Below are 17,044 nucleotides of genomic sequence, written 5' to 3' on the forward strand. Positions count from 1 at the left end.
TGACGAATAACAACTTTATACAAACTTTATCTATAATTTCAATATTTACGTCATGATTTATGGTATTGATTAATTTTTTTTCAAAACAAAATATATTAACAAATTCAGAGTATTAATTCAAACAACTTTAATTATTTAGCTACTTATCGTATTAGGTAGTTGAAGTGGGTTGTCAAACATAGCTTACATGATATCGTATATTAGCTAAAGTATTCCCGTGTCAAACCCTCGATACTCTAACATGAATATGATCATATGAACACTTTGTAGTTTCATAAAATTTTATAAAATAGACAAGCTAGACATTTGAACATATCTCGTATCTATTCTCACATTTATGAGTACTTGAATCCGAATAACATTTCTTTTTGAGAAGAAAACTAGTTGTTGGAATGATGTTAAGGTAATTTAATAAAGCAAAAGGACGTATTATTTGGTGTTGAAATTTCGTCATGAGTAAAAACCATAGTATAATGGTTTGATAATGACTTATGAAGTAAGGAGTCGAGAGTTCGAGGCTTTACCAAACATAATCCATAACTCATGCTCACATACTTCCTCCGTTTCAAAATAGTTGCACCATTTGTTTTTCATGTTTCTCAAGACGTTTTTTTTAACGTTAATATCTCTAATTGCGTATATGTAAAAATTATAAAAAGTTGATATTTGGAATCCTCCCGTTGAGACGAATTTAACAAGATCGCACCTGAGTATGTTTTTTCTCATATAATAGTGAGCGAAAACTTGTCAAAGTTGGTTAATGAATAGAGATCAAATGCCAAATGGTGCAACTATTTTGAAACGAAGGAAGTATTTCAATAATCTTAGTAGATAAAATTAGTTAAGTGGGGCCTTCTCGGCAGAGTAATACCTACTCTATCATTCCGAACATAATTAAAATAGTTAAACAAGAACATCCACAAGCAAAAAGAAAACAAAAGAAGCTGAGGAAACAATAGCAAGTGGGGTGAGATTTGAAGGTGATGATGAACTCAATGGGGCTGACACTGGAGCTCGTAATGGCGGCGACGACGACGACGACGATGACGACGAATGGTCGGAGACATTGATGGTTAGCTTTTGACCGGAAGAACAGTGGGCACCAATGGTGCAAATGAAGTGAAGTTGGCCTATTTCCTGAAGGGGAACTTTTGATGGGCTTTGAGATGTGACTGAGATTGTGTCGTCTGTATTACATGTCTCAAATGCAGTCTTGTTCACTAAGGCCACCGTGTGAGATCCACTCGTAAAGTTGAATACTGTTTTACTCAACAAACTTTCCATCAATAAATAGGAATGTATAATACACCTTAAGTTTATTACTATCATACGTATATTAATAAAAGTTAAATTTTTTTTAAGGTAAGAAGAATGTGCCTTAATCGAACCGGAACCTCGCTCATGTCAATCTGGATTGAGTTTGCAGGCAAGGCCCCTTGAGAGTAGGGAGATGGTAAAGGGAAATCCCCACCGCCAAAGTGCCTCTAGTGGGGTTTGATCCAACAACCTCAAGGTTGCGAGATACAGATCAAATCGCTAGACCAAGTACTACTTGGTACATTAATAAAAGTTAATTGGATCGTAACAATTTGTATTACGTAAATAAAATGAATATGCATTGCATCACTGTTATTTCTTTTTAATCTAAACATTGTTGTAAAATGAGTAAAAGTAAGTAAAAGTTAATAGAGTTGTAAAATACACCTTCCTTTATGATTCGTTTCTTTTTAATTTACACACTGTTGCTTATTTGTTTTTAGTAATTTGTCCCACCTATTTTCTCATCTTTTTCCACCCAGGTGCTACAATTTTTTTTAATATAATAATCCACCATACAATTTTTCACTTCACCTTGTCACTTTCTCTCTTCACTTTAATTAGTACACCCACGCTATAGTTTAGAGTGTTGAGGCGGATCATTTTGCCTCTTTTATATTTTTACATGGTATAAGAAACGTTTCAAACCTCATCACATAGTAAATTCCACGCTATTCAAAGTATATAAACACTTCCAATTTGGATGAGAAAAAGGAATGATCGTCTCTCTTCCCAAAACCCTAAATGAACCATTCTAAGCTCTCCACAAGTAAACTTTATTTCTATATATATATTTTGGTGCTACATGTTCTCAATTGATATTTGAAAATTCTTAGATGTGATTCTTGGATGGTAATGAAACAAGCCTTGTTTAAGGGTCCTCAAATTTAACTTTTCATATAGTTTAAAGTAAAAACACCTGAATATGCGGAAGAAAAATGAATAACTCTCTCCAAAACTCTTAATGATCATGAACAAACTTGTTTCTTAATTAATGTACATGTAAACTTGTTTATGAATATGTTAAATGCTACTTTCAAATTGATTGTCTTGAAAATCTTTACATGTAATATATTGAATGGTAATGAAACTAACTTGGTTTAAGGTTCTATTACGTAAAACTTTTACATAAAAAATTGAGGGAGAGTAAAGGAATTCTTCTGTCGGAAACCCTAATGAATTCATCATAGGTTTCTTTTTACATGTAAACTTGGTTCAAATTAATATGTTTTTTTTTTTGAGAGGCAAATTAATATGTTATCGTTATGGTATTATATGTTTTCAAATTAATTTCACAAAGAACCTTTAAGTTACGTGTAAATTTATCATATCGTGATGAAAAACACCTGATTTACTACTCTAGGATGATTCAATTTCTATAGTACTATATGAAATCAATGTCCCTACTTTCAAGAACAAGATACAAAACTTAGATCCCTAATCCAAAATGAAAACTTGTAATTAATTTCTAGATACAAATAACAAATATGTATTTTTTTTTCATTTTTATTTTTACTTCAAAAGTAAATTAAATTTATTCAATAAACTCTTGTCAATATGAATATTAAAAAAAAAAACTAGATGCATGATATACTGACAAATATTATTACCTAGAATGTCACCAATAGAGAAGTTGTGTTCTGAAGCCCAAGAGGAGTATGTTGTTGGTGAATCTGGCACATTCCAGCCTGCAGCATCTCCTACAACAAATTCTGTTGCACTTACGTTGTAATTCCCCCAAACTAGTAATGTTATTGCTAATAATACCACTAAATATTTTGCTACCATCTCAAAAAGTGTTCCTGCCATTTCTCCAAAATTTCCTTTGACCTTTTAAAAAAAAAGTTAGATTGGTTTTGCTTAATGTATACTTGCATGCGCAACATTATGTTGGAGTTTAAATTTATAAATTTGTACGTCAACACATAACCGGCTTTAGAAAATGCAAGAATGTGTACATAGACTACATACATTATACATAAGCTGTCAAAAATACTGAATTAATAAATATTGAAGATGCCAACTTTGTCGTCTAAATGAAGCTGCTCACCACGTATTAGATATGGGGTGCTCAATGTAGAAGAGCATGGTATGGTATCTATGGACTTGGTTGACATGAATATTCTGGATTCTATATGTAGTTAAAATTAAATGATTTATTGAACAATTGACTTATAAGCTTAGAAAGAATAATAAAGCAAATAGTCAATTGTCGACCTGAGTTTAAACAGTTAGCTAAAAGACATAATTATGTGGAGAAAGAAAAATATGTCAAAAACTACTTCCTCCGTTTTACAATATAAGGCACGCATGATGTTTAAGCTAAGGTCGAACTTTGACCGTTAATTACTCCCAGTTTATGTTGATAGAAAATTTTAAAAAATAATATTATTATAGTTTTTTTTCAAGACGAATCCGATGATATAATTTTTATAATTCTTACTTATCGTATTTGAGAGATATTTGTGGTTAAAGCAAATTTTCGTAAAGTATGAATGTCTTATATTTTGAAACAGAAGGAGTAAAGAGTTTAGGGCACTTTTTGATCTTGTTATTTGAATAATAGTCATGCCAAAGAAAGACCTACGTAGAGGTAAGGAGTATCACTTGACATTTCAAATTAAAAAAAAAAACCATCTATCAATCTTTTTCTTTAAATCTATCATTGAAAAATTACTTTAAAAATTTGCATTCAATTGCAGACTCCGCAACCCAAATTATCGATTTAAAGAGTTATAATTGACACATTGAAACTGAAATTTTAGGTTCGTCATTTACACAAATAAAAAATTGGGTAAACAACCTAACTTGAGTTAAGGGTACAAAGAGGATCCAAACTATCAGATTTTTCACCGTTTGGGACCTGATCTTTTTTTGTACACCGTTTGGGACCTAAAATGAGATTCTGAGCATAAATGTTAACCTTGGTTAACTTGTGGGCCCAGTTGACAATTAAAACCCCAAAAAGCTATCATTTGTTGTTTTTCCCAAAAAAAATTAAGAACTCAAGAACCCTAACCCAATTTTTTTTTCTCTCTCCTCCGTTATTCTTTCTTCCCAGATCTTCCTCATTTGTTCACCAATTTCTACCAAAATTTACCACAAATTCGCTTATTTATGTTTTTTTCGAGTTAATGGGATCATTATTTTGTGGGTTAACCATTTATGGTTTACGATTTCATTTTTTTTGGGAAAAAACATCTGAAATCATTCAAATTGGAAGAAGAATGTTCAAACCCAAAAATCGAATTTTTCAGTTTGAATCTAGATGTTTCAAACCCAAAAATTCGTTTTTTTGGGTTTTTAGCACAAGATATGTTCAATGTGGATGAATCTCGAAGTTGGTCTTCGTCGTATGGTCTATCTTTCTCACTCTTGAACTCTCTTTTTCTTGTGGATTTTTTTTTGGATTTGTTGTATTGTTCGAATTTTTATGGGTATGTTTGATTTTTGTGGTATGATTTTTGTTTTGATTTTTGTTGTGATTTTTTGTTGTGATTTTTTGTTGGGGTTGTTCTTATTTTCCAGTTGGAATTGTTCAGATTTTTTGGGTTTTCTTTCGAATTGTTTTATATTTTTTGTTTGAATTGTTTTTATTTTTGGGTCGTATTGTTTTGTATTGTTGTTCGAATTCTTTAGATCTTCAAGAATGGAGCAATAAATTCGAATTTTTCTAATGGGCTTGTGATAAATGTGAATTTGGCAAATGGGGTTTTTCATTTTCATTCAGAAAACTAAAAAAAAAGGATCTAATTAGTCTTGTTCATTTGGGGTTTTAATTATCATTTTTTTTAAGCTTTGGAGAAGATGAGAATGGAGATTGAAACTTTTAATGGAGTTTATTTTTGTTGGTGTTCTTGTACTTTTTGGATATTAAGTATTATTTATTTTATCTTAATTGTTTTTTTTTTGTGTTTGTTTGTTTTTATAGCTGTATTTTAGGAACTAAAGTTCCAAAAATTCCAACGGTTACTTTTCAATTTAATTTTGCTTTTTTTTGCTCTAGTTAACCTCAGGTGAGTTAAAGTTGAGTTAACTTGTCGGATTCTTGTCATCAGGTCCCAAAGGGTGAAAAAAATAGTTATAGGTCATGAATGGTGAAAAACCTGATAGTTTGGGTCCTCTTTGTACCCTTAACTCAACCTAACTTGGTTATTAGAAAAGCAAATGTATTACTACTCATTCATAGCTCTTTAAAGTGGGGAGGTATAGGAGTCATAAATGTCAAAGGCCATGCGAGCTACAAGCATATCATAAAACATGCATGCATGCATGGTATATGCCTGACCATGCATGAGCAATGGCAGATCGACTATCGAGAGTAATGTATTAGTGGGTACAAGATATTTTGTGATTATAAAGTAAGTGTAATGAATATTCGGGAAATTGTTGTAGAAAAAAAATACAAATAGTTTTTAGGTTTTTTTATATAGATATATAAAATTTACGTTTGGGACATCATAACTCTTCCCCATCCCTTACCATAACATGCGCTGCTTATAAGTTCTATAGCTCGTCGAAGCACGCTGTATTGTGCACCTAGGAACAATGTTCTGATTCTGTCATTCCGAGTTCGGTGCAAAACTGCAAATGCAAGGCAATATAGGCACATTAATTATACACATAATAATGAGGCGAACGAGGATGTCGTTTGTACAATATGTGATACATGTATCATGTATGAGTGCACGCAATGCTCAGGGCCGTTCCTGAATAATATTGGGTGGTCCGGGGCAAAAAAAAAGGGGGCCCCTTAACGTACAAAAGAATGCCACCTGTAAGGCTGTGATGAGGCCATGTGTTACACCCATAGCCGTTGATTTTTAGGCTACAACACTATCCATATGGACAAATGGCCTAGTATGATCTTGAGAGTCATTCTTCTTTTGTTTGAAGAGATATAATACTCTTTGAAAATTCTTTTCCATATCAAACACATAACACTCTTCAATCTCTTCCTACACCTAAACTTTCCTCATTTGGTGATGATAATCCTAACTGTATTCCTACTGTTACAACACAGTCTTCTTCTCATCATTCACCTCAAAATTCTTCTTTTCATAATTAACCTCAAAATTCTTCTTTCTCTCATGATTCTAATTCTTCAGCTCATCAATCTTTGAATCATAATTCATATTCTCTTCATTCTCTTTCTCAAACACATTCTAATACTTCTCCACCATCTGAAATTTCTTCATATCTTGTTATAAAACACAGTATTAGACCAGTTATCCTTTCTACTAAACTGGTTGATTTTGTTACCCCTTACTTACCTCACAAAAACATTCCTCCTCATAACTCATCTTCCCATTCTGAATCACAGTCATTTGCTGTGAATTCCTGTCAGATTATTGAACCTAAATACTATAATTAGGCTAAACATGATCCTAATTGGATTAAAGCAATGAATAAAGAGCTTAAGGCTCTCGAAGATAATGAAACGTGGGAGTTAACTATGCTGCCTCCAGGAAAGAGAGCTAATGGCTCCAAATGGGTCTTTAAGATCAAACTTAAGCCTGATGGTGATCAATTGAAAGACATAAGGCAAGACTTGTGGCCATTGGTTATCAACAAGTTGTTGGCCAAGATTTCACGCAAACATTCTCTCCTGTAGCTAAGTTAGCAACTGTAAGAGTTGTTGTTGATTTGGCAACTATGAATCATTGGAAAATGTGTCAGCTTGATGTAAACAATGCATTTCTACATGGTTTTCTTGATGAAGAAGTCTATATGCTACCACCAGCTGGTTACAATAAAGCTAAGTCTGGGCAAGTGTGTAGATTAAAGAAGTCTCTATATGGTTTGAAACAAGCTTTAAGACAGTGGAATAAAGAGTTAACCAAGTTCTTATTATCTCTTGGTTTTACACAGTCTACACAAGATTATTCTCTCTTTACTAGATCTTTCAGTGGAGAATTTCTTGTTATCCTGGTCTATGTAGATGACATGTTAATGACAGGAACATCATCATATTGAAGAAGTGAAGCATGCTCTTGATGTAGCTTTCATAATCAAAGATTTAGGGGAACTCAATTAGTTCCTTGGTAAAGAAATAACAAGAAATGCATCTGGTATTTCATGTCACAAAGGAAGTACATCAAAGATATCATTGTTGATACTAATATGGAAGATTCTCCTGTTATTGCTCCTCTTTCTACTGGATTGAAGCTCTCTACTGAAACACGAGATATTTTAACAGAACCTGATGTACACAGAAGACTGGTTGGCAGATTACTATATCTAGGTCTTACTAGACCAAATTTATCATATGCAGTACAACATTTGAGTCAATTCATGCATTGTCCTAGGACTCCTCATTTAAGAGTTGCATTACATGTGGTCAAGTATCTTAAAGGTACTTTGGAGTATGGTTTATATTACAAGGCGGATGCGGCTCTTTAGGTTCATGCCTTTGGTGACTCTGATTGGAGTGGATGTCAGTTCAGTGGTCGATCCCTCAGTGCATATGCTGTTTTCCTAGGGTCTATTTCATGGAAGACAAAGAAACAATCTACTGTGAGTAAATCTTCTACAGAAGCAGAATATAGAAGCATGTCTAATGCCGCTAGTGAGATTACAAGTTAAAGTTCCTCTCCCTATTACTTTATCTTGTGACAATACTTCTGCTGAAAATTTGGCTCATAATCCTATGTTTCATGGGAAGACAAAGCGTTTGAAGCGTGATATGCATTATGTCAGTGAACAAGTTGCTACAGGTTTCTTAACTATTGCTCATGTTTCTAGCAATCAACAACTTGCTGATGTGCTTACTAAGGCTCTTCCTTTGGCTCAACATCACTCTATTTGTTCCAATTAAGCTTGGCCTTCTCCACTCAGGTCCAGCTTGAAGGGGTGTATAAGTTATATATAATTATTACTAAACATTAGGCCTAAGAACATGATGGTCTACTTGGCTGATCTTGTATAAATAGAAGAAAGAAGTGAGTTGTTAGTTAATAACTTCTCTATAACAAACTCTACCGTTCATCTCTTTCTCTTTTATTGTCCATTAACACTCTCTTAATCTCTTTCATATGTTTTTTTCTTTTCTTTTCTGCAAACTCTATTTTTTATATACGGTAGTTTAAAAATTCATATTTTAGCATGCAACAATCTTTTTCTGGTTTGGAAAGCACTCAAGTCCATAGGATTCAAATGAAGTGTTTAAATACTTCTACAAATCAATTAATAAAAATTTAATAACACAAATATAATTTAATCAGTATATAAGTATATTTATAAACGGTTGTATTTTCTCTTTTTGAAGTCAAAATTTTGTATTCGACAATGTCAAAACAAAAACATGTAACTCTTCGTAACAAACAAATGTAGATCAACTATGTATTAATCCCCATACTGGTAAAAAAAATTGTAACAAATTGTTATAGATATCAAAAAAATGTTAATATAATTCCGCTTTGACAAAATCCAAGCAAATGACAACAAAAATCAATAGTACATGATCTTGTACATTAGGGAAAAACACAAAACCAAGATAACAAATTTAACAACAATTAAATAGTACTTCATAACAATTAGCACCAAAAAATAGATACTCCATACTAATAACAATCCACAAATAAGTGATCATTATTGTAATCAATATAGCAAAGCAACTATAAAGGCCACGAAAGAAACAGAGAAGAAGGTGGAAATGAGAGGCATAGGTGGTGAGGAGCCTGCATCTGTGGGTGTAGGTTCAACCGGCAAGCTTGTAGGAACGGGGGCGGCGGCGGCGGCGGTGCCAGTGACGTTGATGGCGAACTTCTGACCATTATCACAATGTGTACCAACGGTGCAAATGAAGAAAAATTCTCCTGGTCTGTTAAGGGTTATTTCTGTTGGGCCTTCAGTATGAATCACAGCATTACCAGCATCACATGCATCATAACCAGCCTCTGTAACCATGGCAACGGTGTGGAAATTCGTGGTAAATTGGAACACTGCAATGACATAAAAGAAAGATTAAAGATCATGATACTAGTCCACTAGACCACTAATGTTGTACAATCTTAATTGTTACCCTTGATTAAAGGGTCATCTAAAAATATTTACAATATAATTTATCTAGTTTGGTAAACTGGTCGTGTTTGTGTTTGGTTTTGTACTAATCTTTGCATGTCCACAAAGTATATGATTTTTTTTTTTGAAAAAAGGTACAGTGATTGCACAATATTACAAATTGAACAAACTAGGGTATGTTAGACTTGATTTTGTATTTGTGTTTTGTTGGTTCAAGTTTCTCTTAATAATTTTGTCACGTTTGTTTACTTTATATTATCATATTAGAGATTGCCACCTCTAAATACAAATTTATAAGGGGACTACTAAACGTGGAAAATGGTTGGATTAGTTTCGGATCTATAGGTGTGAAGGGTTCGTTTTTGCTTGAACCAAATGCAATGGGATTTTGTGATCTTTATTTATCTTTTGTTGATCGGGTCAAGGTCGGTCAATCTCAATTTTCGAATTTGAAAGTCTACCAACACATGCCAATGTGTCAAAGACATGTGTCAATGGGTGCAGATACATCCAAGTGTAATTACACGTTCTTCAAGAGTCAATACCCACACATGTTACCTTAGCTTTGGAACATGAGGTAATCAAGATGTGCCTGACCCGATTTTGTAGGCAGAATATAGGGTCACAAGCGACTTAAATATGAAAAAGTAGGTTATTTTTGCCCCGGCCCAAGAATGGCCAGGACAAATTAATGGGTTTTGGGGAAAGAATTTCAACCCGATGCTTTGGGCCGAAACGAACCACTTTTTTGGCCAAACTCCGACCCAACCCATGATCACCTCTATTCGGAATCAATTGCATATTACTTCAACATCACAAGAATATTTCATGGGTTAAGAGTCATTTGATCATAATATAGCATCAAATATCAATGATAGTTATCAACAAGGAATAATATTGTAGTGATTACCTAGAACATCACCAACAGCAAAAGTGTGCTCGGCAGCCCAAGAAGTATATAATTCAGGTGAGGGAGGATTAATCCATCTATTAGCATCTCCCACATTAATTGTTTCTGCAGTTATGCCCTTCATTACCATTATTATCACTGCTGCAACAATAAACATTTTTGCCATTTTCTCCCTCTATGTATTTGCTGACCTCTTTTGTGTTCTCAAAGTCTCCCCTTTTTGCCTTGATAAGAAAAGCAAATCTATCTCCCCTTTGGCCTAATTGGGTGATGATTATGATGATTTTCTCATTATATGTATATATAACTGAATTTTGCTATGTTTCAAAAGTTATTGGGATACCACCATGCATGTATGATGGACTTGGTTTAGGCTTTTTTGGACGACTTGATCAATTCTTAAAGTAATATAATAGCTTTTGCTCATTACTACTTACTAAATGCCAACTACTATAAGATTTGGGCTCCACTAAATCTATATTATTAAAGAGAGGACAAATTAAAATTATTTCTCCATCTAAAAATAGTTGGTTAATTTTAGCTTTTAGGATTAGTTTTTCAATCTTCATCTATTGTTAATATAGTTGTATTGTAGTGAAATTATAAAAATGATGATGTTTGTAAAGATCTACTAGCTATATATGCTTCTTAATACAAGCAACATATTCTTTTTTTTTTGATAATTTAGTTTCTTTTATTAATTCATAACCAAGGAATAGAAGACCTCAACTCAACCCAGGTATTCCTCCTCAGAAGGAGAAAACTTTTATAGTGAATAATCACACCCGGAGGAGAGGGGGTTTTCCATCCTTAAAAGGCTTCAAAAACAAACACATTACAGTATAATATTCCAAATCCAAATACATGAAAGGAGGTCAAGTCTTGATAAAGACTCTTCCCACAAACAACTACTGCTGCATACAAATTCCTACAACTGTGATTCCAATTTTACCATACTCTACTGATTTGAGATTTGAGATTCCACAACATTCTGAAATCCATGAGTTCCTTTTGGCTTGATGGGCCCAGCCTGGCAAGATTCTACACCACGACTTCACACTTCTTCATTCCTGATTTCCTCCCTTCGAATTCTTCCTGCAGCATGCTAAGAATTAATGTTCAAAGCACTCACATCCACGCAATGAACTCGGATTTTCTATGAAGACCTTGCTTCGCCATTGAGTCCGCTACTACATTTGCACTTCGACTTCTATGAACAATCATTAATTCAAGCCCTCCTTTGCGAGCGTTCCTGATAAAACTCAATTGAAAGTTTAAATTCCACGGACCTCCACAGTCACTATTACACCATAGGACCGCGTTCTTTGAGTCAGATTCAATAATCAATTTCACCCCTTTTAGATCCTTGTTAGATGAGGTTATCTTCACTGCTCTAAATATTGCCAGAATTTCTGCACTGTTAATTTCCATAAAAGGTATGGGAGATGAGAACAAACACATGAAATTGCCCGAATGATTTCTTAATACTCCCCCGATTGCAGAGCGAGATTTGAAGGTATGAACTGACGCATCAACATTCCATTTTATTGTGTGAGAAGCAGGGGGGAACCATATCACGTCATTTTTGCCGATGTGATTTGCTTTACTTATCTCCAAATTACTGGACCATTGCAAGCAAGCCGGATTTCGCATAATATCCATAGGGTTGTACGGGAAATTTTCTTCCCAACCCGATATCCACCAACCCAATCTTAGAAGAACCATCTCTTTCATGATCTTGATTGATGAGGACTGATTTGTGAAAATGCGTTGATTTCTTTCCTTCCATAAAGTCCATAATATTATGAAATAAACCGCAGACCATACCTTCTTGAAGAAAGGTGATTTTTTTGGCCAACACCATTGTGAGAAAGCATCCTTCAGACTGAAAGGGAAAACCCATGAAATCTGCCATAATTCAATCCACCATAACCATATCTGAGATGCGACGCTGCAGTGAAGCAAAAGGTGCTCGGGTGATTCGGCTTCAATCATGCATAAAGGACATATATTGCAGTTGCTCTGTATAATTCCGAGGGCTGCTAGCTTGCTTCGAGTGTTTATTTTTCCCATCAAGGCCAGCCATACAAATAATTCAATCCTGTGAGGCACTAGCCCTACCCATATACCTTTGACTGCATCATGGAGAGAAGAAGATGGGCGAAGCATATCAAGTTCTTTTGCAACTGATTTTGACGTGAATGAACCTGATTTGGAGAAGGCCCAAATTAATTGATCTTGGGCCTGCTTGGATGGACAAACTTGCTGCAGAATATTATCCAAATTGGTTTTTTCTTCGACATCTTGAGGCCTTAGAGCCCTTTTCCACGAAAAACTCCACATCCAATTGAATCCTTCCCAGAACCCAAGAGAGGCTACTGTTGCATTCGGATCAGTTGCTATTGAAAATAATCTAGGAAATTCAAATTTTAGGGGTGAGGAAGAAAGCCAAGACTCATGCCAAAATCTCGTTTGAGAGCCGCACCCAATGTTTTTGCGAATACCTTTGCATAGCAATTCTTTCACACTTGCTTGTTGAAAGATGGCAGCGCAAATATGCCGCCACGGGCCACCTGACTTTGGTATTTTAAATTCCATTATCGTCACAGAGGCTGGGTACTTGTATTTGTCGCGAACTACTTTGCACCATAGAGGGGATGGGTCGCTAAGGAAGCGCCAAATCCATTTTGATAACATTGCTATATTTCTGTGAAGTATGTTGCCAATGCTTAGTCCCCCCATTTGTTTTGGTAGCTGCACTATTTCCCAAGATACAAGATGAAGAGACCTTTTTTCAGTGTTGCCAGACCATAGGAATTGTCTAGTGATCTTATTTATCTTCTCAATAACTCCTTTGGGGATGGGAAATAGCGACATAAAATATAGAGGAAGATTGGACAATGATGATTTGATTAATGTTAATCTTCCTCCAATCGAAAGCATGCGCCCTTTCCATGTTGCTAGCTTCATTGAAATTTTGTTGATGATTGGTTCCCATGATTGTAATCGATGTAAATTTCCACCTATGGGCAACCCCAAATAGGTGAATGGGATGTCCCCCGTTTTGCAAAGAAGGGAATTTGCGGCGTCATTGAGCCACTCCTTAGATGTGTTTATTCCGATGATTGAACTTTTATGAAAGTTCACTTGAAGTCCCGAAGCGAGGTGAAAGAGAATGAGCGCCATCTTGATGTTTTTTAGGGACTCCAATTTTGCATCACTAAAAATTAGTGTATCATCCGCATATTGGAGATGCGTGATCTTTATTCCATTTCTGCATACTTCCACTCCGCTCCACATCCCCAAATTTGTTGCCTTCAATATTACTTGGTTTAGTGCTTCCCCAATGAGGACAAATAGAAAGGGAGACAACGGGTCTCCTTGTCTCAAGCCTCTTCTAAGCTTGAAAGGTGTGCTAGGGGATCCATTTACCAAGATTGAAGCCGATGCCGTTGTGACACACGTTACTATCCAATGGCGCCATTTCTCCGGAAATCCCATTTGCTCTAAAATCCATTTGAGAAAGCTCCATGATACACAATCATATGCTTTGTGAAAGTCTAGTTTAAAAAGGATGGCTTCACTACCGCTCTTCTTGCATGAATCAATTACTTCACCGGCTACTAATGCTCCATCTAGGATTTGTCGTCCTTCAATATAAGAGGATTGAAGGGGTCCAATGAGCGAGCTCATTATTTTTTGTAACCTCTTTGCCAACAACTTTGCAATTATCTTATAAAGGCATCCGACCATGCTTATTGGTCGATAATCTTTGAAACATACCGGGTTGTCCACTTTTGGAATGAGCGCAATGTATGCCACATTTGATCCTTGAGGCAGGTTCGATGAGTCACAAAACTTGCTGACCATCTCATATATGTCATACTTAATTATCTCCCATGCACTTTTGATGAATTTAAAATTAAATCCATCCGGTCCCGGAGCCTTGTCCGAGTTACATGAGGATACGGCTTCGTCTATTTCTTCACATGAGAAGGGAAGTGTTAACTGCTTTGCTTGTTCTTGAGACACACGTTTAAAATTCAAACCTTCAAAGAATGGTCTGCTGTTATGCTCCTCCCGGAATATTTTTTTGAAATATGCTGTAGCTTCCCATTTGATGCGAGAAGGCTCATTAATTTTCTGTCCATCAATCTCCACACTAACAATTGAGTTTTTCCTTCTTTTATTCGAGGCTATTGCATGAAAGAACCTAGTGTTGCGATCACCCTCTTTGAGCCACATAATTCTCGAGTTTTGCGCCCAATACATCTCCCTCCTTTTCATCCACTGCCATAATTCCACTTGAGCTTTTTTACGATCATCAAGCTCTTGAGAATCAAGATCTCTTGTGTTGTTGATGCTGTCCAGATGGTGTATTTCAGTTTCAAGCTTCTTAATTCTTGCGTCAATGTTGCCAAAATCATTGTGGTTCCAGGACCTGAGCCGCTTCTTTACTTCTTTCAGTTTTTCATTAGTGCGTAGAGCTTCAGATTCTTGCCACACCGCTTTCACAATCTTCAGGCATTCCGGATTCGTGAGCCAGCAATTCTGAAACCGAAAAGGTTTCGGTCCCCAATTTTGTTCATTAGTATGGACCAACAGTGGACAGTGATCCGATAGCCTCCTTTGCATGAGTGAAACACTGAGAGTAGGGAACATTGTAATCCATTCTGGATTCACAAACATTCTGTCGAGAATACTCCTTGAGTTGCCTCGAAACCAGGTGAAGCCCCCACTTGATGACTTTATCTCAAGAAGGTGAGAGTCCTGCACAAAATTTTGAAAGTCAGTACTACCTGTTTGGGAGAATAAGAGACTACCTCTTTCATTTGCATTGAGAACTTCATTGAAGTCACCAATGATGAGGCATGGAAGCTCCGTGATTTTCTGGAACTCCAGAATCTCTCTCCATACTTCCGCTATTTCTGTAACGTCACATGGGTTGTATACATTAATGATTGTGCATTCATAATTTGCTGTAATGAGACAACCACTGATCGCAATCCAGGATTTGGCAATGTTACTGTGTTTCATATCAAACCTGCTTTTGTTCCACAATGTTATAATTCCTCCTGAGTTACCTTCAGATGGACTAAAGATCCACTCCACTTCCTCTGCTTTCCAGTAAGTTCTCACCATTTTTTTATTTATTTCATTCATTTTCGTTTCTTGAATGCACACAAAAATGGGGTCATGTTGGGCTATCATCTCTCTGAGTGAGGATCTCTTGGGTCTTGCTGTTAGACCCCTGATATTCCACGAAATCATCATCATCTATTAACACTGTTGTTATGAGTTGCTGGGCAAGAAACTAAGAGTTAGCCTCCCAGTTCTGCGTTTGCTCATTCAGAATTGAAACAATTCTTTTTTTCAGTTCAGAGACTGACCCATTGAAGGTGACCCCAATGCTTTCTGCCATTTTTATCACGTCATCAATGTGAATTGAGCTCACTTTCTTACTAGGTGAGGAGAGAGACTCTGCCTTTTGAGCGTTTGACACCTCTCTCTTCAATTTCCTTTTTTTTTCCATTTTTTTCCTTCTCTTTCTTTCTTTTTCTATCCTTGTATGGACTGGTACGAAATGCTCAAACCCAGGTGGAAAAATAGGTCCTGAGCAAGATGATGAGCCCAATGATGTTGCGGAGTTGGAATTTGTTTTGTTGTTTTTGAGAAGTGGCTCATATTTGTTTTTTAGTTGGATGGGCGACATCTGTTTCTCTAATGGGATTGGCTGTTTCAGTATACTGCTGTGTATTGGGCTTTTGGTTGGGTGATTATTTTGTGTTGGGCTCTTTTCCTGATTGGTTTGCATTCTAATTGGTGACTACATTTTGCATTCTTCTGATGACCCAATGACTAGGTCCATACTTTCTATTGCAACATTTTCATTGGGGTCATGATTATGTTCTCTGTCATTTGTGATAATGTCAAGTGGGACCAACTTCTGGTTTTCTAGGTTTTTTAATTCGGTTTCAGTTTTTGAGAGAGTTGGTGGGAAGTGTGACGTTTCATGATTATGACGTTTTAGATTTTCAATATTGCACACGTCATTTCCATACTGGCTTTTTATCTCCTCATCATTAGAGCATGATTTCTCAAGGATGGAAGACTTACCTGGTACTATTTGTTTTTTTTTTGCTGGGATTTCTTCTGATTCTGATTCTTTATCATCCTTGCATGAGCTGGACCTTTGACTTATGACCTGATGTTTTTCTGATATGTATATGGAATAGTTCACCTCATCTATTTGCAGTTGAATTTTGCAATTGATATCAAAAAGACAATCAGTGATGATTAAAATGTGAGCACAGTCATATTCCCCATATGAGATCGATTTTACCCTCCCAAATATACTTCCTATCTTATGGAAGTTCCTATAACCCCAAGCTATGAGTGGAGTCCCATATATGTTAACCCATGTCTCTCTCCATAGGGCTGCACTATGTTTGTTTACGTTTCGAATTTCGATGAACCACCTTTCTAGCCATTTGCATTCTATTACGTTTTGTTTATCTTCTATCGTCTCGAATATTATGAGATGTTGCATTCCTCCCATTGCTTTTATTGTAATGCAATTGACTCCTTCTGCTAGTATATGTTCCATTATTGACTCCGAAGATACTAACGAGTCAGTAATACCAATGGCGCTTCTTAGCAATAGCTCATCATTCTCCTTGCACCTTTCTCCATCAATTGCGGCTGCATACTCTCCATTCTCATCTATTTCTTTCATCGAATTCCGGGCTTGTTCCGTGCTTTCACCCAGACATCTTGAGCTCATTATTCGATGTC

General features: G+C 35.7%; 2 protein-coding genes across 2 annotated transcripts; both read right to left on the reverse strand.

Annotated features, from left to right (window-relative positions):
• Positions 1 to 834: 834 nt before the first annotated feature.
• Positions 835 to 3,113, reverse strand: LOC104902008 (umecyanin-like). The gene is made up of 2 exons (XM_010689649.3): positions 2,928 to 3,113; positions 835 to 1,259 (listed from the first exon to the last, which is right to left on the reverse strand). Exons 1-2 carry the CDS (start codon positions 3,103 to 3,105, stop codon positions 904 to 906), a joined length of 534 nt encoding a protein of 177 aa, XP_010687951.3. The 5' UTR covers positions 3,106 to 3,113; the 3' UTR covers positions 835 to 903.
• A 5,633-nt stretch (positions 3,114 to 8,746) lies between these two features.
• On the reverse strand, positions 8,747 to 10,559 carry LOC104902009 (umecyanin). The gene is made up of 2 exons (XM_010689650.4): positions 10,250 to 10,559; positions 8,747 to 9,260 (listed from the first exon to the last, which is right to left on the reverse strand). The coding sequence occupies exons 1-2, from the start codon at positions 10,413 to 10,415 to the stop codon at positions 8,917 to 8,919; spliced, it is 510 nt and encodes a 169-aa protein (XP_010687952.1). The 5' UTR covers positions 10,416 to 10,559; the 3' UTR covers positions 8,747 to 8,916.
• Between the last annotated feature and the right edge of the window lie 6,485 nt (positions 10,560 to 17,044).

Source organism: Beta vulgaris, chromosome 8 (genome assembly GCF_026745355.1).
Source record: "Beta vulgaris subsp. vulgaris cultivar EL10 chromosome 8, EL10.2, whole genome shotgun sequence".
NCBI classification, from domain to species: Eukaryota; Viridiplantae; Streptophyta; class Magnoliopsida; order Caryophyllales; family Amaranthaceae; genus Beta; species Beta vulgaris.